This window comes from Mastomys coucha, unplaced genomic scaffold (assembly GCF_008632895.1).
Source record: "Mastomys coucha isolate ucsf_1 unplaced genomic scaffold, UCSF_Mcou_1 pScaffold3, whole genome shotgun sequence".
Classification (NCBI taxonomy): Eukaryota; Metazoa; Chordata; class Mammalia; order Rodentia; family Muridae; genus Mastomys; species Mastomys coucha.
The window spans coordinates 11754942-11779271 of NW_022196909.1; the positions used below are offsets into that span (position 1 = coordinate 11754942).

At 50.3% G+C, this 24330-nt stretch overlaps 1 protein-coding gene across 4 annotated transcripts in view; it reads left to right on the plus strand.

Moving 5' to 3' along the window:
* Chst3 (carbohydrate sulfotransferase 3) overlaps positions 1 to 20151 on the plus strand; it is a 39392-nt gene extending 19241 nt beyond the window's left edge. For 2 of the 4 annotated variants that reach the window (XM_031347473.1, XM_031347474.1), the window contains exons 2-4: positions 1340 to 1428; positions 13568 to 13813; positions 15202 to 20151. In XM_031347473.1, the coding sequence (XP_031203333.1) occupies positions 13656 to 13813; positions 15202 to 16486 (1443 nt within the window). In that variant the 5' untranslated portion in view covers positions 1340 to 1428; positions 13568 to 13655 and the 3' untranslated portion in view covers positions 16487 to 20151. The remainder of the gene's footprint in view (positions 1 to 1339; positions 1429 to 13567; positions 13814 to 15201) is intronic. The other 2 variants (XM_031347470.1, XM_031347471.1) reach the window with 1 other exon arrangement.
* The last annotated feature ends 4179 nt before the right edge of the window (positions 20152 to 24330 follow it).

Here is a 24330-nt window from a genome sequence, read left to right on the forward strand (position 1 = left end):
TTTTTTGTTACTTGTCCCAGTGCAGAGATAAAAATATCTGACAGAAGCAACCTAAGGAACTGGGGAGGTTGTCAGCATTTACAATTCCGGTGGCAGTCTATCCTAGCAGGGAAGGCACAGCAGAGGGGGGAGGGGGATGTAGGGGGGGTAGAAGATGATCAGTCACATAGCACCTGCAGTCAAGAAGCAGAAAGCGGAAAATGTTCCCACCCCCTCTCTCCCCTACCTTTCGCCCTTCCTCTCCCTCTCATCGTCCCTCCCTCCCCCTCCCCCTCTTTTAATTAAGCCTAGGTCTTACTAGGTAGGCCCAGGTGTCCCAGAAGTCATTATGTAGACCAGACTGGCCTCAAGTTCTCAGAGCTCCTTCAGTTTCTGCCTCCCGAGTGCTGGGGTTGAAAGCCGTGGGCCACCATGCCTGGTGCTTTCTCTTTGTTATCGAGTGAGGATGCCCACGAAATGGTTCTACCAGTACCCAGAGTAGGACTTCCCACCTCAGTTAGCACAGTCCAGGAAATCCTGGACGGCCGTGGTGACTCGGAATCCCATCCCAGCTGTCAATCAGAATTAACCACAAAATCCGATAATGAAACTGTGCCTACGGAGGTGAAGAACAGGAAAAGGGAGGGTGGGGCCCACAGGAAGAACAGCCCATGCTGCGCCCCCCCCTCCATGAATCTCCCAAGTGTGTGCACCTTCCACATAGCCATTGCGTAAGCACATTTCTGGTGGAAGGGTTCTAACGAAGAAAACTGTGATAAGCTCCATGACCAAAGAAGTGTGACGTTAGAAAGGGTAGCAATGTATCGCTGAGACTTCCAACGGTCGACAGCTGCTTCCAGCCACGTACATCTTCTCCCCGCCCCCTCCTTGAGACAGGGTGTCTCTGTGCAGCTCTGGCTGTCCTAACTCTCACTCCATACACCAGTAGACCAGGCTGGCCTCAAACCCAGCATTCTGTCTGCCTCTGTCTCCAGAGTGCTGGGATTAAAGGCATGTGACGCCACCACCTGGCCATAGGTATCCTTACTGTTGCCTGTATGAGGGTGGGTGGCAAGTTGACTCTTAGACTTGGAATTTCTGGGCCAGAGAGTATCTTAGTCAGTTGGGGCAGCTAACATAGGGCCATTGCCTGGGAGACTGACTAACAACAGAAAGCTGTCAAACATGACTCTGGAGGTTGGAAAATTTAAAACCAACGTGCCAGCACATTTGGTGTGTAATAGAAGGCTTGTTCTCTCTACATCCAAGATGGAACCTTCATGCCCTGTCCTCACACGGTGGAAGGGATGACGGAAGTTCCCTCACACCTCGTTTACAAGGACACTAATTCTATTCACAGGGACTCACTCTCTTGACCTACCGCTCCAGTCACTTGCTGGAGGTGTCACCTCTAACACCAGCACACCCACCCGGAATTCAGCTTTAAAAGTAAGCGCTTTGGAGGGGCGCCAGCACTGAAGCAGAAGGGAAGGCTGTGTACATTGGATGGGACCTGTGGCAGTCAAGAGCGGCCTGAACTGTATAGTGACACGCTGTCTCAAGAAGTAATAGGGCTGGGGACGTAGCTCAGCTGTAGAGTGCTTGCCTAGCATGCAGGGAGCCCCTGGATTCAATACCTGGTGTGGGGGTTTCAATGAGTGTGGCCTCCCGTAGGCTCATCTATTTGGATGCCTTCTCTATGGTTGGTGAAACTATTTGAGAAGGATTAGAAGACGTGGCCTTGTTGGAGGAGGTGTGTCATTCATTCCCGGGTAGACTTTTCCTCTCTGCCCCTAATTTTTGGATAAAGTCTAAGCACACAAACTGACAAAATCAGGTATGGTAACCTCATACCTGGAATCCCAGAACTTAGGAGGTGGAGGAAAGAGGGTCAGAAGTTCAAGGTTATCCTTGGCTCCATTTCTAGTTTTGGGGCTTTTGTTGTTGTTGTTGTTGTTTTGTTTTGTTTTGAGACAGGGTTTCTCTGTGTAGCCCTGGATGTCCTAGAACTCACTCTGTAGACCAGGTTGGCCTTGAACTCAGAAATCCACCTGTCTCTGCCTCTCAAGTGCTGGGATTAAAGGCATGCGCCACCACTGCCCAGCCTGGCTCTGTTTCTAGCTTTAAGCATTTAAGGATGCAGTGTATGAGACCTTGACTAATAAACAATAACAAAACAATAATAATAATGTAAATTATTATGTTTTGGCCAAATAATCCTTCAGAAAGAATACCCCCGTCAGCATTGCGAGAGGATCCTTTGCCTGCCTTTCTTTCTTTCTCTCTTTCTCTCTTTCTCTCTCTCTTTCTTTCTCTCTTTCTCTCTTTCTTTCTTTCTTTCTTTCTTTTCTTCCTTCCTTCCTTCTTTCTTTCTTTCTCTCTCTCTTTCTTTCTTTCTTTCTTTCTTTTTTTTTTCTTTCTTCCCTTCCTTCCTTCCTTCCTTCCTTGCTTCCTTCCTTCCTTCCTTCCTTCCTTCTTTCTTTCTTTCTTCTTCTTCTTTTTTTTTTCCAAGATGGGCTTTCTCTGTGTAGCCCTGGCTGTCCGGGAACTTAACTTTGTAGAAGAGGCTAGTCTGGAACGCACGGAAACCCACCTGCCCCTGCCTCTCCAGTGCTGTGAGATTAAAGGTGTCCACCACCACACCCATCAGGGAGAAGCCTTTGAGTTCCCCAGGAGAGGGACAAGCCCTGCTGCTGAAATAATCAGACCCCAAATCTGCCCTCTTTACAGCAAAAGCTTGTTTTTCTCACACATCCCGTTGAGCTCTCTCGTAGCCACACGAATCCAGATGCTTCCGTCTTGAACTAAGCCCATCGGAACTGTGGCTGCCCGTTTGGCACAGCCCCCTGGGAATGAATGTGTGGAAACATTTTAAGGACCAGGCCTTGAAGTGGTTCCATCACTTTCTCCCACATCCCACAGACCAGACCAGGCCACATGGTTGTCACTTTATTGCCAGCAAGGCAGGGCTGTGGGGAGGGGCACACAGGCACTCGGGGGGAACACTGTAGCTGTGTCAAGAGGTCTCCCTGGAACTCCCATCCCAGAACAAACTCCAGGATGTCTTGTTCTTTGCTGACCATGTGAAGAGATGTCATGGAGGAGCGTTGTGATGGCCACCCTTGGTGGTCAACTTGACTACATCTGGAATAATTAACTAAAACTCAAGCAAGTGGGTACTTCTGGGAGGGATTTGTCTTCATTAAATCATTTGAAGTAAGCAGACCAGCTTTAATCTGGATCTTTTGAGGTGGGGAGATCCACCTTTCATCCGGGCCATGCGTCCTGGCGGCAACCTATGTAAAGGATGTGGAAGAAAGGGGCTTGTTTTCTTTTTAACCTGCTTGCTCTTGCTCTCACCAACCAGTCTGGGCCTTAGAGGATTCTTACAGGATTCTGGTGTGTACTAGACATCCAGCCCCGTGAACTGAACAACCACTGGATTCTTGGACTTTTCATTGGTAGAGAGCTATTGTTGGGCTAGCTGGAGCACAGCCTGACTGAAGCAAACGTGGCTCCTCCAGTTTACCCTCCTGTGCTTTCTCAAGCAGCTGCAAGCCACTGTTCTCTGCTCTAACATTCAGAGCAGATCGTGTTCACGATCAACACACCCCAAGTGGCTTTGCCCCCAGATGTCCCCAAACCCAAATAGCCATTCGTGGGAAAGCATCAAGACTTTTAAAAAAAAATGTTGGCTGCTGTTCATAAAAGCATACACAGGCATGTGAGCAGCAATATAAAATTAGACGTGTCAAGATCTTTGCCAGCTGCACTGTGGCCTGGTTTGGCAATAGTCTTCCCTGGTGTTCCAAGTCATTGTCTCCTTCCACGGCCTCTCTCCTTCAGGGACACATATGCCAAGTGAGGAGAAGAGGCAGATAATGAATAAGGGGAGGGAGAAAGGGAACCTCTTGTCCCCTGGTGTTCTGTCTCAACTTTTGCAAACATCTGGACTTGAACCATTCTTAACCTTGAGGTTCATGGGACTGTGAGGACCTTGGGTTTAAAGGCTTGGAGCTGGTGTGCAGAGCGTATGTTCTTGGATGGTAACTTTGCGCACAGGAGCAAGAGGTCTGGTGCTGCAGCATGGTGTTTCATGGCAGGGGGCCAAACTAAAGAATGGGAAACATTTGTTTGCACACCAGAAGGAGTCATCTGAGGCCAGGAGAGCAAATGGGCTCAGCCTTCCAGGTCACCTTTAGTGGACTAGCTCTGTGTCCAGAAGACAGCAAGCACAAGCAAGGTGCCCAAAGCGTCCAAACTACTCTGCGAGAGCTCTCCCTCTCCCTCCCCCCATCTGTGTCTGTCTGTCTGTCTGTCTGTGGGCTCAATGATACACTATGTTTGCTTTAATATAAGATCTTATCATGCGGCTAGCCCAAGTTGGCCTTAAATTATCAGAAATCTTCCTGCCTCAGCCTCTGGGTACTGGGATTTCAGATGACATTCACTATGACTCTTTAGTAAAACAAACAAACAAACAAAAATGAACTGTTATTGTGGCCACTTGTGCACCTTCAGGTCTTTTTGGTTCATTGTCTTAACAGGAGCATCTTTCATTGAGCGTTATATTGGTAGTCTCCTTTTAGGAGAGTATAAATCAAGCCTTTTAAAACAAAACAAAACAAAAAACCAAACAATAAAAATAAAAATTAAAAAAAAAACCCACCAAAACCAACCAAACAAAAACAACAACAAACAAACAAAGAAAACAGAGCATCCCATGTAGCCCAGGCTGGATGCCTTTGAATTTCTAGTCCTCCTCCCTCCACTTCCCAAGTGCTGGAGTTGCAACTGTGTAAAACCACATCTGGTTTTAGGAGATGGCCTGGGGGTGGGGTGGGGTAGAACCTAGGACTTCATGCCACTATGAAGTAGGCACTATGCCAACTGAGCTACATTCCCAGGTCCAAGTCGGGCATCTTATGGGCACCCATACTCTGACAGCCCTGGGGAGGACAGATGGGTACCAAAAGCCAGAACTGGCAGTCTGTACAGAATGGAAGTCCATTCATTTATTCCACAGAGATTCATTGAGCCCAGCCACATGCTAGGAGCCGTGCTTGCTGCTGTGGGACTCCAGAGGACACAGCCGCCATCTGAGGAAAGAGCAGGGACCCTCCCAGGCTCCTTTGCTTTTCTTACCCTTTTGTCCATCAGACAGAGTCTTCCGACCTCTGTAGGTACCCAGCACACGTACATGCACATGAAAGCAAAGGGAGCAAGCAAAACATCCATACACAAATGAAATAAAATAGATACATCTTTTAATATGAACAACCACTACTTTAAACAGCCAGTTTCCCGGCATTAAGTGCAGTCTCCACCGTCCCCAGAATTGCCTTTATCTTCCCAGGCTGATGCTCTGTACACAGATGAGTGATCCTCCTGTCTCAGCCTCTTGGGTAGCAAGTACAAATGGCACTACTGCACCCACACCTGTTTCCTTTGTTTGTTTCGTTGTTTTTCTTCCTTGGTTTTGTTTATAAAGTCTCCTATAGCCCAGGCTAGCATCAAATTCACTGTGTAGCCTGAGGACAGCCTTAAGCCTTTCATCCTCTGGCCTGCCTTCACCTCCTGAGCGATCCAGTCACATGTGTGTGCAATGATGCCCAGTAGTACAGGGTGCTCTGGCTGGAACCAGGGCTTCATGCCTGTCAGACAAGCACCACCCACTGAGCTACACCCCGAGCCCAATCTCTGCATTTCTCTTAGCACTCCTAGGATCCAATGCAGGCATGTGATTGCCCAAATACTAACTCCACAGAAAGGTATGAGAACTGTCACTTACAGCATTTCTGTGGCCGCCTCAGCGTTTTGAGCCCCGTGGGTGGGGGTGGGGTCAGTTTCCCTCTAGTGAGACATTTCATTCCTTTGCCTGGCCAGTGTCCAGGTCGGTTTTGAATGGAGCAGACTGTCCCCCAGGCTCCCTGCTCTGTGTGGCTGAAGGTAGCCTGGACACCAGTCACCATATGGTGCTGGCTAGCTGATGGGAGGCCATCTAGGTTACTAGGCCTAGTGGGGCCTGGCAGGGCACTTGCATTGCAAGCAACTGTGGCTATCCAGTGGAGGTAGGAAATCATGCTTCCCATGCCTATGCACAGGCATGAAAGGCCGAGGGGTGCCTTGGGCTGGTTTCGCCAGGGTTATCCCATAGCTCCATCAGGCTAGCCCTCAGCTCCGTACTCCACCATGGCTTGGGCCTGTACTTCTTATAAGTACCTGGGCATCTTTGCCTTGGACCGCTTCTGTCTTGGCTGTAGCTGCACACACACAGGAAGTTGTAGATAGACTCATTCCTTTGGTTTGTCTTTTTAAAAAATGTTATTTAGTGTGTGTGTGTGTGTGTGTGTGTGTGTGTGTGTGTGTGTGTGTGCGCGCACGCGCTTGGTGTATGTCGCGGCATGTCCTTGGCTTCCAGGTCATCTTGCCTCCACTTCCCAAGTTCTGGGATCACAGGCCTGATGCACTGTGCCCCGGGAAATGTGTTTATTTTAGAGAAGGAAGCTAGAGCCCCAGGATGCTAGGTTGCTGAGGTGCCGGGATGCCTCAGTACCCTGATACTGAATGACAGGCACTAGCCAGACCTGCCCTCACGCCCCGCCTCCCTGTTCCTCTTCTCCCTTCACTTTGCCATCAGCATCCTCTGAACATATACCGTCCTGTCAGATACTCCATGGTGCCGGGGTAGAGTGGGAAGGAGTGTGTACCCTTCCCAGGCCCTCTCTAGATGGTTTCCTGTGAAATAGGGTCTCTAGCTTGAACAGGTCAGTGCATGGACAAACCCAACTTAATCAGAAACAAATAACTTCGGTGTTTCTTTTCTCATCCTGATTGACTGAAAGAAATGGCAGAGTCCCGGGCCGCACCCCTGCCCTCTACTCTTTAGGGATTCAGGAACAGCTCTCAAAGACTGACACCTCCCCCCTCCAACCCTCACAGACCCCCGCGCCCCCCCCACCCCCGCGTCCCCCACCCCCGCTTCCATTTGGGTGACACAGAGGGATCAACCTTCTGGCCTCCGAACAACTTTCCCACAGCAGCCAGATCTTCCCTCTCTGCCTGTGGAGCCCTGTGAAGCCCCTTTTTTTTTTCTACTTGGAAAAAAAGCTGTGTATACAGGCATGTAACAGCTAAGGCTGTTTCCTGCTGTGTACTCTTGAGTCCCAGCAAGAGGGGAGTGAAGGCTTGGTGCAGGACGCAATGCCTGGCAAGGCCCCGCCCCTTCTCAGTGCTTCCCTCTCAGTCTCCTTGCTGGGACTCCCCTCCAGAAGGACTGAGGCGGAGGCGGGGCTGGACTGCAATCCCTCAGGCGCCTCGGTGGAAGAGTCCGGCTGGAGGCTATCCAAACGCGAAACCGGTTCTCCAGTAAGGCAGTTTGCCAAGTCATGAGAGAGGCCTGTGCCGAAAAGACCCCTGAGCAGGGAGGAGGGAAGGGAGCTGGTGCTCTGCTTGGCAGGCTCACCCACCTCAGCTGCCTCTCTCCCTCTCTGAACCACCAGTTGCTTGGGGGGGGGGGGCGGGCTTTCCCACCCCTCCCCCTCATGAGCACACAGCTGTTAGGAGCTTGAGCTGAAAGTCCCCAAGAATTGAGAATTCATTTTGCCTGTGGTCCACCTATCCCGCATCCTAACACATGCCTACTGCAGGTGCCCAGGGCGTCTCTCCCTGGTGGATCACTCATGCACGGAGCCAGTGAATATTCTCCTTTCCCCTGGTACTGACTAGCGACCTAGAATGCCTAAGCACCTTGCTCTGGGTTAAGTAGTCTGGGAAGGGCATCCATCCATCCATCCATCCATCCATCCATCCACCCACCCATCAATCCATCCACCCATCCACTCACCCATCCATCCATCCATCCATCCATCTGCCCATCCATTCATATATCCCTTTATTCAAGGTTCCCCCCACCCCCTTAGCAACATCCACTAGGATTTCAGGAGAGGTCTGTGTGGAACAGAACTAGGCTTATTATGGAGAGGTGAGAGAAACCACAGGAGCACACACATTAAATCTAAGCATGGATGGTCAGGGAGAAAGGCTAGGATCAGTGTCTTATCAATAACATATGACTTCATGACTTTATGTTATAGTATCCAAAGGATGTAATTTTCTTTTTCTTTTCTTTTCTTATTTTTGCATTTTTGAGACAGGGTTTCTCTGTGTAGCCCTGGCTGTCCTGGAACTCACTCTGTAGACCAGGCTGGCCTCGAACTCAGAAATCCACCTGCTTCTGCCTCCCAAGTGCTGGGATTAAAGGTGTGCGCCACCACCACCCAGCTGTCTTCTTTTTTCTTTTCCCTTTCTTTCTTTCCTTCTTTCTTTCTTTTTTGGCTTTTTGAGACAGGGTTTCCCTGTGTAGCCCTGGCTGTCCTGGAATTAGCTCAGTAGACCAGGCTGACCTTGAACTGATCCACCTGCCTCTGCCTCCTGAATACTGGGATTAAAAATGTGTGCCACTGGGGCTGGTGAGATGGCTCAGTGGGTAAGATCACTGACTGATCTTCCTAAAGGTCCTAAGTTCAGATCCCAGCAACCACATGGTGGCTCACAACCACCCATAATGAGATCTGATGCCCTTTTCTGGTTCGTCTGAAAACAGCCACAGTGAATTGTGTGGCCAGAATGAGCAGGGCCAGCAGAGGACCTGAGTTCAATTCCCAGTAGGCTCACAGCCATCCATACAGTGTACTCATACACATAAAATAAATAAAATAAATCTTTTTTTAAAAAATGTGTGCCACCATGCCTGGCTTTTTTTTTTTTTTTTAAAGATTTATTTATCAGACACACCAAAAGAGGGCATCAGATCCCATTACAGATGGTTATGAGCCACCATGTGGTTGCTGGGAATTGAACTCAGGACTTCTGGAAGAGCAGTCAGTGCTCTTATCCACTGAGCCATCTCTCCAGCCTGCCTGGCAATTTTGTTTTTTTGTTTTTTTTTTTAATTTTAAACAATTTCCATTTGTTTAATGAAATGACTTGCAAGGTGTTAATGAGATGCCTTGCTGGGGTCTGTCGTGGGCAGGAGTGTGGATAAGTTACAAAGGTCTGCAGCAGTGGTTCTTCAACGAGCATGGCTCATTTGTTGTTTATAACACCTTTGAGATATCTTAGAAAAATGAGCTTTGCCCCTGGAGCAATCTGTACTGATTTTGTCAGTTGTGTGAATGAGGAAACTAAATTAGATCCTGTAGAGGAGGAGGTCTTTTCCACTTCCCGTATCCTCTTGGCTTTCCTGTCTCTCTATCTAGTCTCAACATGGAACACAAAATCATTGTCTCAATGGAATAGAACGTTTGCATCCGGGAAAGAAAGAAAGCATACGAAAAAGAGAAGAGTGATGGAGGTGCTCAGGGAAGGACTGGATGCTATGTCAGTACAGGGGGAATAGGGATTTCTGGCTTCTTTGGGCTTCATTGGAGGAAGAAGAAAGGTCTCGGTGCACATGCTAAATAGAAAGAACTCCGGTGACAAGACCAGAAAGGATGCGCCCCCAGGTGGGGAGCAGTGAGAAGGGCTGGGGCCAGATGGCGCCAACAGTGGCTGGGAGTGAGATGTGACTCCCATCCCCAGGGCCTTGGGGGGCTTGTGTTCTGCTCTGAGTTGTGTACGAAGGGTTTTCAGCAGCTAGAGTCACCTGGAGTACTGAAAGTTGTCTCGACCACGTTCACCTAGCTGGGCTCAGGTGCTCGTAGGCGCCCCCGTGTGTTGGAGACGGGAAGAGTTTGGGAGAGGAATGTGGACAGGAAACTAACCGGAAGACTTAGCTGTGCTGATGGTCCAGAAGAGAGGAGTGAGATGCGGGAAATGGAGGCCACCGTCGCCTAAGAAGAGAATTAGAGAACGAGGGAAGAAAGAGAACACCCTCAGGTGATCCCAGAGGAAGTTTCAGCAGAGACTGGCCAGAGCGCAGGAGGAGAAGAGAGAGGGGCTGGAGGGAGGGAGGGGTTATGCCGTGCAACCCCTAGGATGAAATGTAGCAAGGGCCACCTTCTCACTGAAGGTGACTGAGGACTCCCCCCTGGGGTGTTGTTTAAGGGAAAAAAAAAGGACATTGCAGAAGGAGGAGGGCTGAGACACAAAGGCCAGGAAGAAGTATGAGGCAGGGAGATGATGCTTTTGAGAACTGTGTGGCTGATCGCCATGATGTACGAGAATGTTTCCCGGCTGATACCCACTGCCATCTCCCAGATGGCAAGGATGGATGCTGCTCCCTCTGACGGCTCCCAGTGTCGCTAGGGCCTGACGCACAGTAGCCCTCACCACATGGAAGCGTCCATGGAGGACTTCAGCCTGCCATCTTCTCTGACTGCTGCTGGTTTTTGTACCCAGCAACCAGAGAGCTGGTCCAGCTGAGTAGAGAGTGCTGTCCCATGGCCAGCTGTGCATGAGGCAGAGCTGGGGTGGGCATGAGATCCTGCCATCTTTCGCCACTGACAAGGACATGCTAGCAGGTTGGCCTTTAGTGGCACCTTGGCAGAGGACTGGGGAGTTGAGAGCCACAGAGTAGAGTGGAAGCAGAGATTTCCAGTCAGAGAAGGATCACAGGACCAGCCGGGCGATGGTGGCGCACGCCTTTAATCCCAGCATTTGGGAGGCAGAGGCAGGCGGATTTCTGAGTTCGAGGTCAATCTGATCTACAGGGTGAGTTCCAGGACAGTCAGGGCTGTACAAAGAAACCCTGTCTCAGAGAAAAAAAAAAAAAAGGATCACAGGACTAGCCTGTGCTTGTCAAACCTGGAAGAGAGGTCGCATGAAGTTTCAGCCATGTCATAACTCACTTCTTACACCTTCTTATATCCTGCAGGGCAAGCTCTGCCCGAGTCTTTGCCCAGTGAGTCCCATTCTGGGCACCCTCTTTGCCCCTCTTGACCCTGTGGACTCCTGGCTTTGGGGTCCTCACACATTTCTCCCCTCTCCTGGCTACTCACCTGGTCTTGGGGCTTCCAAGGCTGCAGCGGGGACATCCAACCAGGGATGGGTGAAGAAACTGCCAGTCCGCTCACCTCACACCAGAGCTCAGTCTTCCTTCTTCCTGGCAGTGTCTAGGAACCCTGCCTTCCAGGGAGGGAGAGGAGGCTGGGTTAATGACTACAAAATAGAAAAAGCCACTGGTAAAAAAAAGAGGTAGGAAGGGGAAGAAGGGTTAGAAGCTTGTCATCAGAGGAGCACAACTCCCATACCTGACTATGTTTCTGGGAGTGAGCCTGGGGCTCCAGCATGCTCGGTACTCCCTATGATGCCACGCTTCATTCTTTGTACTCTTGTTTTTTGAGATGCAGTCTAAGTTGCCCCGACAGGTCTTGAACTTGCAATCCTCTTGCCTCTGCCAGCTGAGTAGCTAGGATTACAGATTTAGGGCCATAAGGGTCCATCAACTTGGAAACCTTGCCAAAGGTGCTAGACTCAGGAGAGAAAAGACTGCTGGACCAGGTCCCCACTCCCACCCCCTCTCCCTGCTTCACTTGCATCCCCCCTCACTCTACTCCCTCCCATCTCCTTTATAATGAATGCTTACTATGTCCCAGATGCTAGGCAAGGGTGCTCAACCACTGAGCCATGATCCCCAAGCCCCTTTGGCATCTTTGTACAACCCAGAGACTCTGGAAACACAAGACCAATAAGCTAGCCCAGCCCAGCATATTGTGCCTCGGGTAACTAAGGGTGGCCGAGAACTTCTGAGCCTCCTGCTCCCAGCTCCTGAGCGCTGCCGGGATTACAGGTATGTGTTCACTGCTTCCATCTGTATGCAGTGCTAGGGATCGAACCCAGGCTTTGTGCTAGGTAAACATGACCAGCTGAGCCACAGTCTCCGCCCTATGTTATGCTTTTGAATGGCGGGTAGCTCAACAGGTTACTTTACACTAGTATCACCACATCACTTGGCACTGGTAGCTGCGATGTCATTAACCAGGATTCTGCAGCTCCGTGGCTCCATTTTAACAGCAGGGACCAGTGACTACTTATGCTTTCCTTTATCTAAATACTATGTGTGATACTTGACAGTGCATGCCTTTGACCTGTGAAGTCAACAGAGAAACTCTGCGGAACGGGGGTAGATGAAAGTGTTGGTCATTCATTCATTCATTCACTCACTCATTCATGTATCGGGTCTAATTCTGGCTCAGCAGGACTCTATAGCTCAAACTAGCATTGAATTTAAAAATATATTTCTGCTTCAGTTTCCTAGGTGCTGGGATTCCAGGTCGGTACAGTCATGTCCTGGGTCCTTGCTAGCATTTGGGTGTTTCATTGCTGATTGTCATGTGCAGTTTTTGCTACCCAGCTTTACCTGCCCAGGTTCCTTCAGATGCATAGATGAAACACACACACACACACACACACACACACACGCACACACGCACACACACACACTTATTTTCAACTTGCCTTATTGGCTCAATAGCTGAACACTTCTAATCTCCCACAGCTAGTGTGCCCTTCCCAATGCTCTTAGCTCAGCACCTCTTAATCTGCCCTTAGTTTAGATGCATTTTTAATCTCCCGCCTGGGGAAATGACCTATGGCAGCTCCACCCGAGAGCTCACATGGCTAGTCACTTTTTCTCCCTCCGAAGCATGGCTGAAATCTCTTTTCCTCTTCCTGCATCTCTTAGCCTGCCTGCCTGCAGTGACCTGGAAGTCCCGCCTCTTTCCTCCACCCAGCAATTGGCCCCTGGCATCTTTATTGATCGATCAAGAACCACTTGGGGAACAGGACACTCCCTGCAGCTGTTTGTGTTGTTTGTTTGTTTTTAAAGGAAAGCAAACAAAGTTTATTGGGTAGAATAACAGCTACTGGAAGTAATACTTCTTGTTTATCATCGGACTTTTTGTTTGTTTGTTTGTTTTCCAAGACACGGTTTCTCTGTGTAGCCCTGGCTGCCCTGGAACTCACTCTGTAGACCAGGCTGGCCTTGAACTTAGAAATCCACCTGCCTCTGCCTCCCAAGTGCTGGGATTAAAGGCGTGCACCACCACTGCCCGGCATCATGGGACTTTTAAAAAATATTTATTTCGTGTGTGTGAGCATTCTGTCTGTTTGTATGTCTGTGTGCACCACATGCATGCGGTGACTGTAGAGACAAAGAGGGCATTGGGATCTTTAGAATAGAGTTATAGATGGCTGTGAACTGCTGCTCAGGTGCTAGGAACTGAACCTGGGTCCTCTGCAAGAGCACTGAGTGTTCGTACCCACTAAGCCATCTCTCCAGCCTCTGTTTTTGGGTGTTTGTTTGAGACAGAGTCTAAAGTACATGGTGTAGCTGAAGCTGGCCTCGAACTCCGGATTCTCCAGCTTTACCTCCAGAGTGCTGGGGTGTGACCTTTAAATGACCTATTAAAGAAACCTCAACAGGTGTGGTAGAATACCTCCTAAGATCCCAGCTCTTAGGAGGTTGGGCAGCTGGGTAAAGAGGTCCAGAGTGTCCTAGACTACACAGAGAGACCCTGTCTCAAAAGAGAGGTGAAGACTTGGGTTTCAAGAGTGCGCCTGAGGTCTCTCTTCAGAAGTTCTATGGAAAGATGTCTCTGTCTCCTGTCTATAAACAAGGATGCCCTGACTACCTGTCTCTTCACAGGATGAGGGTGTCCCCCATCTGAAGAGGACAGGTTGGGTCCCAGGCTATGCTCCTGAGCTGAGTGCCTGCAGACAGCCTGAGGAGCTCCATGGCACCCCCTCTCTCCATGGAGAAAGCACTCGCTTTGCCTCAGGATTGCCGGGACCTTGTACACAGCCTGAAGATTCGAGGCAGATACGTCCTGTTCCTGGCATTTGTGGTCATAGTTTTTATCTTCATTGAAAAGGAAAATAAAATCATATCCAGGTAAGAAACTCAACCACGGGTTGAGTTTACCCTTTTATCAAAGGTAAGGTCAGAGATGACACTAGGGCCAGGCAGTGATGGTGCACGCCTTTCATCCCAGCACTTGGGAGGCAGAAGGAGGCGGATTTCTAAGTTCGAGGCCAGCCTAGTCTACAGAGTGAATTCCAGGACAGCCAGGACTACACAAAGAAACCCTGTCTTCAAAAAACCAAAAAAAAAAAAAAAAAAGAGGTGATACTAGGGTTTTTCGGGGGATCAAGAAGTACATCCCTCCTACAAGTGGTCATCAGGCAGCCCCTGTGTCTTAGGCCAAGGTCATGTGCACAGGGGTGAGACTTGGGCAACCCATGGCACCCCCATACTGGCCCTTCTCAACTTCAAGCGCTTAGGTAAAATACTTCCCTTTGTTGAGGTGGGCCTTTCTAATCGGTGACTAGCAATGGGTCTGTCTTGTTGAGAAGGTAAGTGTGGGGGCTGGCGAGATGGCTCAGTGGTTAAGAGCACTGACTGCCCTTCCAGAGGTCCTGAGTTCAATTTCCAGCAACCACATGGTGGCTCACAACTATCCGTAATAAGATCTGATGCCCTCTTCTGGTGTGTCTGAAGACAGCTACAGTGTACTCATATAAATAAGATAAATAAATACATCTTTTAAAAAGAGAGAGAGAGAAGGTAAACGCAGAAATGTAAGCCACATTTTGCCCATGGCCTGCCACACAGCTGATGCTTGATACTTCCTGGTATGACTATTCCACCTTTTATTCTAGAGCCCCTTAGCAGTACCTCCCCTCTGCAAGTCTTGATGTCATGAGTGGAGGTGAGCCCGGTGGGAAGCAGGGTTCTGCTATGGCCCACGCTGGTGGGTGGGACCATCATGGGTAGGTACCCAGATTGTTTATCATTCAACTCCAAGGGAGTGCTGACCCTCAGATAGGCTACATACCCCTTGAGTTGGCAGGGTACTGTGGTGTGGAGTGGACCTGCTAGACACAGAACCATTTCTCAATCCCGAACTCCCAGATGCATAGCCTGACATAGCCTCCTCAGCCAAGGAAGATAGGTTAAGGACTGCCAGCGAATCAGCTCACGCCTGCTGAACACCATGTAACTCTCATGAAAGCTGCTACTGACTTACACTGGACGAGCCAGAAGTGTCGGAGGGTAAAATGCCTGAGTCCTTTAGTGAAAACAAGCCTCTGTGTCGCCATCACTAGTCACTTAGCTTCTCACACAGAATCATTCCTGGGTTCTTGCCAAAGAAACCACACTCGAACCTCAGCCACTAGGCCTGCTCTGGAGAGGCCTAGCAAACACTGCTTAGCCTAGTAAGGGAGATAGCCTCCCAAATCAGTCACAGAACTTGTCCTTTTTTTAAATTCCCCTCCCAGGGTCTCCGACAAGCTAAAGCAGATCCCTCAGTTTGTGGCAGATGCGAACAGCACCGACCCAGCCCTGCTCTTATCAGAAAACGCATCTCTCTTGTCCCTGAGCGAGCTGGATTCCACCTTCTCCCATCTGCGGAGCCGCCTGCGCAACCTGAGCCTGCAGCTGGGCATGGAGCCAGAAATGGAGGCCCAGGGCCAGGAGGCTGGGGCAGAGAAGCCATCCCAACAGGCTGGGGTAGGGACCCGGCGGCATGTGCTCCTCATGGCCACTACCCGCACGGGCTCCTCGTTCGTGGGCGAGTTCTTCAACCAGCAGGGCAATATCTTCTATCTCTTCGAGCCACTGTGGCACATCGAGCGCACCGTGTTCTTCCAGCAGGGAGGCGCCAGCGCGGCGGGCTCGGCGTTGGTCTACCGTGATGTCCTTAAGCAGTTGTTGCTATGCGACCTGTATGTGCTGGAGCCCTTCATCAGCCCTCCGCCCGAGGACCACTTGACTCAGTTCCTGTTCCGCCGGGGATCCAGCCGTTCGCTCTGCGAGGATCCGGTGTGCACGCCCTTCGTCAAGAAGGTCTTCGAGAAGTACCAGTGCAGGAACCGTCGCTGCGGGCCACTCAACGTGACCTTGGCGGCCGAGGCCTGCCGCCGCAAGGACCACGTGGCCCTCAAGGCCGTGCGCATCCGTCAGCTGGAGTTCCTGCAGCCTCTGACTGAGGACCCAAGGCTGGACCTGCGAGTCATCCAACTGGTGCGCGACCCCCGGGCCGTGCTGGCATCACGCATAGTGGCCTTCGCGGGCAAGTATGAGAGCTGGAAGAAATGGCTGTCCGAGGGCCAGGACCAGCTGAGCAAAGATGAGGTGCAGCGGTTGCGGGGCAACTGTGAGAACATCCGCCTGTCTGCAGAGCTGGGTTTGCGGCAGCCAGCCTGGCTGCGCGGTCGCTACATGCTAGTGCGCTACGAGGATGTGGCGCGCAGGCCACTGCAGAAGGCCCGAGAGATGTACGGCTTCGCGGGCATCCCCTTGACCCCGCAGGTGGAGGACTGGATCCAGAAGAACACGCAGGCGGCACGCGACAGCAGCGATGTCTACTCCACCCAGAAGAACTCCTCGGAGCAGTTTGAGAAGTGGCGCTTCAGCATGCCCTTCAAGCTGGCCCAGGTGGTGCAGGCTGCCTGCGGCAGGGCCATGCGCCTCTTCGGCTACAAGTTGGCCAGGGATGCTGCCTCACTCACCAATCGCTCCATCAGCCTGCTGGAGGAGCGGGGCACCTTCTGGGTTACGTAGTGGGGGGATGTCCGGGACCCTTGGAACCCCTTCTCATGAAAGGCTGGCCCTGCTTCCCTCACACCCAACCTGGCAGTGAGACACAGCCCTGGCAGAGAGTCAAAAAGGGGAGCGGTGATGGGAACATAGCCCCTGGCTGTAGTGGTAGGCCCCCTGCCAGCTAGACTCCCCCCCAACCCCCCCGCGCAGCTACAGCTAGGGCCTCGGGGCTCCTCTGAGGACAGCAGCATCTTGTCTCCTTAGTGGTACTTATCATAAGGTGAGGACACCTTATGACCTGCAATGTCCCGAGCAGGCCCTGGTAGGTTCCTGTGTGTAGACGCACCTTCCTGGCTCTCTCTCACACGGTCACATCAACATCCACGAAGCACATAAAAGCCTGTAAGGCTGTGTGGGCCAGAGTCCAAGTATTTAACAACCTGAAGGGGCTTAGGCCCCCTCCAGTCGCTCAGACCTCCTACTGTATTAAGTGTTAACCTCTTCCGCTCCGAGTCAGAGGAACCTGGGATTTGGCTGAGTCCTTGGAAGGAGGCAGACAGCCTAGGGCGAGGAACGGGGGGCTGGGGGTGGCATTGGAAGCTCCTCGGGCAACAAGGGCGGTTTGCCAGCGGATGGAAAATGGGTTGATTAGCTGTTCTGGTCACTCACGAGTGTCAGCCTGGGTGGAGTGAGACACCCAAAGTGCACGGAAAGCAGACAAAGGCTGGGGGTGTGGCTCAGTGGTAAAGCCCTCGCCTCTCATGGCCAGGACCCTGGGTGTGATTCCTAGCACTATAAATATAAGGGAAAATATGACATATATATATATATATACATATATGTATACATCTGTATATATATGTATATATATGCAGCACAGGGAGAGACAGAAAAGCGTAATAAGCACATTCCCTCCCCCCCCTCATAAGTACACTCTTCTCTCCCCCCCTCCACGCACGCCATGTACACACTGGTACAGAAAAGCTTCCCCTTCTCCATTCTTTATGCTCACTGTGATTTTTTGGGGGGAGGGTTGCTCTGTTTTGTTTTTCTGTCACACATCTCTAAACGAGGAGCCTTAAATTACATTTTTTAGGATTGCGTGGCGAGGGGGCATATTCCAGGACAATGACACTTTGCCCTGACCAGCACTGGAAAGGAATAATGATCTCTAAACCACCGCTGAGCATCTTAGGTTGGCATGGCTACCTCCCCTGACCCATCCGCGTGCTCCGGCTGGAAGGCCAGAATATTTAGAGATGGCATGGGTAGCCTTCGTACGACTACAGTCCAAAGACCCCCATCCTGACCACTCCTGGGTCTGTTTTTGAAGGCTTTCTGAGGCCCAACCAGCAGGCTCAGCTTCAGCTCCTGAAAGCCGAAAGGCGGCTCAAGGGCCTACTGTCTCTAGCCAGGCCTCCTCTGGAGCTAGTCAAGAACTTCAGAGTGCTCTGCAGGGGGAAGTCACATTAGGATGTAGCCTGCTATTTCCCTTCTGGTTGACAGAAGTCAGCCCTCGGGTTGCCATGGTTACAGCTAGTGTCTGAAAAGGAAGTCTGCTCTAGGGCTCAGCAAAGAGGTATGCTGATCTCAGGATAAGCAGGTATCTTATTTAGGTTTTCTTGTTTTGTTATGTTTTTTATTTTTTGTTTTTTTTTCAAGACAGGGTTTCTCTGTGTAGCCCTGGCTGTCCTGAAACTCACTCTGTAGACTAGGCTGTCCTCAAACTCAGAAATCTGCCTGCCTCTGCCTCCCAAGTGCTGGGATTAAAGGCTTGTGCCACCACCGCCCAGCCTTATTTAGGTTTTTAAGGTTATTTATAGCTTGGTGCTGTTTTGGACTTGGTTTCTGTAAAACTACACAGGAGCAGCTGGGTTTAAGGAGCAGGGGTGGCTGATACCAGCAGGGAGCATTTGGCTCCCAGTAAAGGGGTAGAGCAGAAAGGACTTCCCCTAGGAGGACTGTGGTCATGCAGAGCCCCTAGGGTCCCACGCGTTCTCTTGTGTGAACTTCATGTGGAGTAACTCTCACAAGCTCCCACCTTAGGCCCTAGGTGTGTAGCTCAGTTTGTGTAGAATTTGCCTACTGTGTATGAAGCCCCGGGTTCCATGCCTTGTACCACATCTTATAGGTATGACAGTGAGTACCTGCATCCCAGCATTCAGGAAATCCAAAGGTTGGAGGTCAAAAGTTCAAGGTGCGGCTATGTATCTAGTTAGAGATCAGAGTCTATAAGGAAAAAATTTAAAGCTTTCTCTATCCAGAGCAACTAGTATTCCTTCTCAAGACCAGGTTGCTTGAAAATACCTTCTTGTAAGCCCCAACATTTGGGGGAGGATAGGAGACCTCCCCAAGCAGAAGCTCTTTCCTCCCTGTGCAAGCTGAGGTGTAGCTCCCCGGCTAGCCTTGGAACTGCCACTGTGGGGTTGGCACATTGACTTTCTGGACAATTGCTACACCTGGCACTGTGAGAGCCCAGGATGGAGCTTGTGTGAGTACCAAGACACCGGATGTGTGGCATGGAAGCGGGCCTAGCACTGGTGTGGAAGAGGACAGTCGGAAAAGGAGAGTCGGGACACTCCCCCTGGTTGGGGTTTGTTATCCACCTGCTCAGCTGCCGGGTCCCAAGCATAGGTGATCTTCCGTCACTCAAGCTAGCCTCTGCTCTTGATTTTGACAATCCAAGGACAAGTGTGTAGGGGACAAAGAGACACCAGTTCTTCATCTGTGACAGGGATAGGGGACAGGATGTCTCGGGCAGGCTCGGGAGTGTGTTATCTTCTCTCTGAGCTCTTCATCCAGCCATATTCCCTACTCTGCATGGTATGTGGGGGTGGGAGGGGCTGAGCTGGCAGTTTCCATTCTTCTTCTCTGGGGGGAGGGGAAGGGGAGGTTGCAAGGCCTCCATCTCTTGGCTCTCTGAGGACAGACCCCCACAGTGGGGCCTTTGGAACTCAGGACATTGACAATGTTGTGTGCACTGCAAGTTGACTTTATTTATTTTGTAGGAAAAAAGAGACAGTATTCTTTGCAGGGCCTAAAACTGTGCCCTAATCAAGAAGTACAATTAATAATATTATTAATAACAATAGGGGTGATTCATAGGCCACACACACACACACACCAGGCCACACAAGGACCATGTAGGGGATGAGACAGAGCCAGGTCATGGAAGGTCATGGATGCTAAAGGGGTTCTGTGTGTCTATTATTGATCAGAAAATACAATACGAAGGCCCTTACTCAGCTGTCTGCTACAACAGAACAGCTTGGGTAGGTGGATGTGGGCAGGCAGATGTAGCTTTGAAACGCGTCCCCCAAGGCTCAGCCATCTAGCCATTACAAATCCTCAAGGTTCGGAAAGGGACACTGTGGGACAAAGTACTGGGCATCTTCTCTGAGGCTTTAGGGTTCTTAGTAAAGAACTGGATAGAGAAAGTGCCCATGCTGGTGACATGGGACAACTGCTAATCCAACTCCAAAGATCAAAGGGCACCCAGGTGGTCTACGACAGTGACACTCTTTCCTATCATTAGGGGTGTCTGCCCCCACTAAAAGCCATGGGATTTCTGGACCTAAGCGGGTAGGAAGGACTTAGGAGTACCAGATGGCTTGGTCCCAGCCCCCAATCCCTCAGCTGTCTTCCACATTAGAGCCATTTCAGTTGACCGTGGACTTGTCCCTTGAGACGTCCTGGACTTTGAAGGACAGAAGCATCCCCAAGGCAATCTCATGTTAGTTCCACCACAGAGGCAGAGGGATCACACTAAGAGAGAGAGAGGGGAGGGAGGGAAAGGAGTGGGGGCCACCCCAAGAAGCCAAGTGGGTCTGGCCAACCTGTACACATGTTAAGGGGGGGGGAACATCACTAAAATGGGGGCCTGGAGCTGGCGTGTTGTTGGTGAGACCCTGTGGTGTGGCTAGGTGCAGGTGAGTTTCCCGAGCAGGCTCACAGCCGCTCGCAACCTCACATTCTCAGAAATAGTGCAACCATGATGCCTTACCTCAAAAGGATGAGGCAAAACTTGCCACTCCCAGTGTCCGAAGACCTTCAGGCTCCTTTGAGCTGTGTCCTTGTCACTACATGGGGACAGACAGACTCCTTAGGTATTCCTGAGATCGAGGTATGGTGCCGCCCTTACTGCCTTGCTTTTGCTGTGGACCAGCTCCTTACTGGGCATATAGAATGACTGGGCCACCTGTTTCCACTATATTTTCTTGAACTTTGCCTCCTGTCAACTCTCCATCTCTTCTGGATTAGTCTAGTCCCTGGGTCTACCCCCCGCCCCCCGCCCTGCCACTTCCTGGTGGGTCCTATAAGCGCTGTCTTTGTGCTAGTACCTGGACCATGTCCTGCCAACTGACTAAATGGTCCAGAACATCTTCCCAGTCTGAGTGGTCATGGCATGTGCATGTGGGCATGTATGCTCATGACTGCATGTATGGTGTGTGGGGGTGGATGGGTGCATTCTGTCCTGCCTCTGGTGCAGCCCCACAGCCACAACCCCTTGCTGTCATTGACCCTCTTGGTCTCCTCGTAGCCACGGATAATCTTCCGATGCCTGGTTCTGCTGTTCTCATCTGAGAGCTGACAACCCGGTGGTTCAGAGTAGAGTTCATGACCCAGGATGTGAAACCCTTCCCCTGGCGGCTTACTGAACTTATTTAATTAAAAATGAATGTACAGGGGTTGGAGAGATGCCTCAGTGGTTAAGAGCACTGGCTGCTCTTGCAGAGGACCTGAGTTCAATTCCCAGCAACCACATGGTGGCTTACAAACATCTGTAATGAGCTCTGGTGCCCTCTTCTGGCATGCAGGTGTACATGCAGATAGAGCACTCATGCATAAAATAAATAAATCTTTAAAAAATAACTAAATAAACGAACATGCCGTAAATTCTGTAGTGGTTATTTTTCTTTTGTTCTTAGCATCCATCTAGTCATAAAAAATGAACAGAAGTAAAAGCATTTACAGCGATGAGAAAGACGTGACTTTCAACATGAAACTTTCCCCACCCATTCCCAAGGGCCAGCGGCCCAAGAGGAGTATGGGTGAGTATAGGTGTCAGGATCCAAAGGATGTTATTTATGGTCCCAGGATGGTGGGTCTGGTGGCCCTTCTTGGAGGCGCCGAATGCAAGTGTGGCATCTGAGACACTCAGATATTATGGGGTGGGGTCAGGAGCATTGACCCACTATCAGAGGACCTGGTGACAAGTCCCAGTTCTGTCACAGTTTGACCTTGGACAAGTCACTTATCTGGGGGTCACTTTGGTTTAGGAATGAAAGGTGTAGCAGCCCATAGACATTGCCACCAAGAGCCTTGGTATAGATTTAAAAGTCAGTTAAAGGACTGATTGTCCCTTTCCAATGCCAACATACAACATACTACTTCTGCCTTCAACAAAAGCTCACCAAGCAGATGAGAGAGGCAGCTGAGACCCTTTCTGTTGCCCATGCAGTCGTCTCGCCAGCAAGAAGACACGCGGACACTAGGATCCTTCTGCAGCAAGCATTTATTGCATCATGAAGAGGAAAAAGGGCTGAGCCAATAATCGGCACTGCTTATATACACCACAGCACGGCGTGTCCGCCCATGATTGGCTGTTTGCTCATCACCCCATGTGACGCCCCGGGATGGGCCGTGACTTGGCGCCTTTTCACTCTACGCACATGCGCAAACAGTTGTTTACCAGGAGTTGACAGTGGATGTAGGCGCCATCTTGTCAAGGCGAATGCCTCTCCCGCTGCTCTACCGCTCTCCACACCTTTCAGCTGAGGAGTGTAACAGAGTCCCTTCAAACTGCAGCTGTGCTTCTCCGCTGGAATAACGTTGGTGAGAGTTAGATTTCAGCCCCATTGTAGTCCGTTTCCTGTTATTAGAACATGCGCTATCTTAGCTAGGGTTTTACTGCTGTGAACAGATAACATGACCAAGTCAACTCTTATAAGGACAACATTTAATTGGGATTGGCTTACAGGTTTAGAGGTTCAGTCCGTTATCATCAAGGTGGGAGCATGGCAGCATCCAGACAGACATTGTACAGGAGGAGTTGAGAGGTCTACATCTTCATCTGAAGGCCTCCAGGAAAAGACTGGCTTCTAGTCAGCTAGGAGGAAGCTCTCTCAAAGCCCATTCCAACAAAAACACACTTCCTTCAACAAGGTCACACCTACTCCAATAAGGCCCCAGCTCCTAATAGTGCCACTCCATGGACCAAGCATATTGAAACTACCACATTTACCTAAGCTAATCAATCAGCTTATCAAATGAAAAGGTCTATTTTAGTTCATAGCTTGGGACATTTTAGTCTATGGGCCAAACCATTATATCATGACCAGAGCATGAAAATGAAGGAAGAGGAAGGGACTAGGGACCCACTGTCCCCTTCAAGTGCGCTCTCAATGACCTAAAGACCTCCTGCTGGGCCCTGCCTTTTAAAGATCCCACCTCTTCCCCATACCACATTCCAAGCTATAACTCTTCAACTCATGGGCATCTGAGGGCATTCTGGATGCAGTGAATGGCAGAGCCTCTTGTCTCTAAGATGCTTCTGGATAAGACAAATGTTTTTCCAGGGAGAAGGGAAAGCTCGTGGTTGGGACACAAGGAGATTAACCTGGGGAAGTTTGGGGTCTAGCAGCTTGGGGTTCAGCTGTGGATAGATGGAAGAGAACTGAATCCTGCCTGAGGGCAGTGACTCTAGAGAAAGACCTGTCAGAGGTGAGATACAACATGAATGGGTGGAACCTCTCTGCCTCTCAATCACCAGTCTCTGAATCTGCCCCAGTCCAGACCTTAGCAAATATAACCATTTCCACCCCAGCCTTCAACGTTCCAGCTTACACAATAACTGAGGGTTCCTCCTCCAATACACCTGTCACTGCCTCATCTGCGCTGGCGACTGGATACAGTTAGTATAACTTCTGGGCTGGGCTTCAGTGGTCTGCCACAAATGACTCTTACAGAAGCAAATTAACTTAATCACAAACGAAGAGGTCTGGACACCCACCAAGCCTCTTTCTGCCTTCGCCTCCCTTCCCCTCACCCTATTCAGGGTTCCTGACTCTTCTTGTCCTATATCCCAACCCATCAATGCCGAGAGGACTTGGGTACCAGGAGATCCTGAGATGGTTACCTAGAAACATTGAGGAAGCAACTGGATCATCCCGGACCTGTCATCCCTGGAGTCTGCAGCAAAGTGTCCCCAATGTACATTTAGAAGAGATGCGGTTCCAGCTGTGCCACCAGCCGGCCAGTCTGGGGCTCCCTCAACCTGCAGGGGAACAGGGTCCTAGGCACATTGACAAGGCGTTGGGGAAGAAATGACAAACAGAAACAACACAAGGGAGTGCAGAATCTGAGTGTATTTGTACAAAGTAAAAATCAGGCTTATATAGTATACAGAAACAGGGCGAGTGTCAGGGATCACGTAGGCAGGTAGTGGTCACATCAAAGTCAGTAAGATCAAAAAATGGTTCCTTCGGAAGAGCAATAGTGCTCTTCCCCGCTGGGCTATCTTGGCAGCCCTAAGAGGGGAACTCTCAGAGGTCTGAAGCAGGTAAGCACCAGGAGGTCCCATTCTAGCAGCTCCTGGGAATGGTTTGGCTTATAACACAAACATTAGTTCAGGAAGCTTTTCAACTACTTTCTAGTTTGTAAAGCAAATCTGCCTTGTGTGGTACTGCTCTTAGAGTTCTAACTATGTTTGTAGTAAACAATAGTGCCTGATTTCCATCTCTAACTCTGGGGACACCCTGTTTGATAAGGCAGCTTCCTTGTAAAAATTCCAAGCTAATAACAGCTAGGAAATCAACTAGGATCATTGAAACACTGTGGAGGCCAGGAAACAATGTTCAATCTCA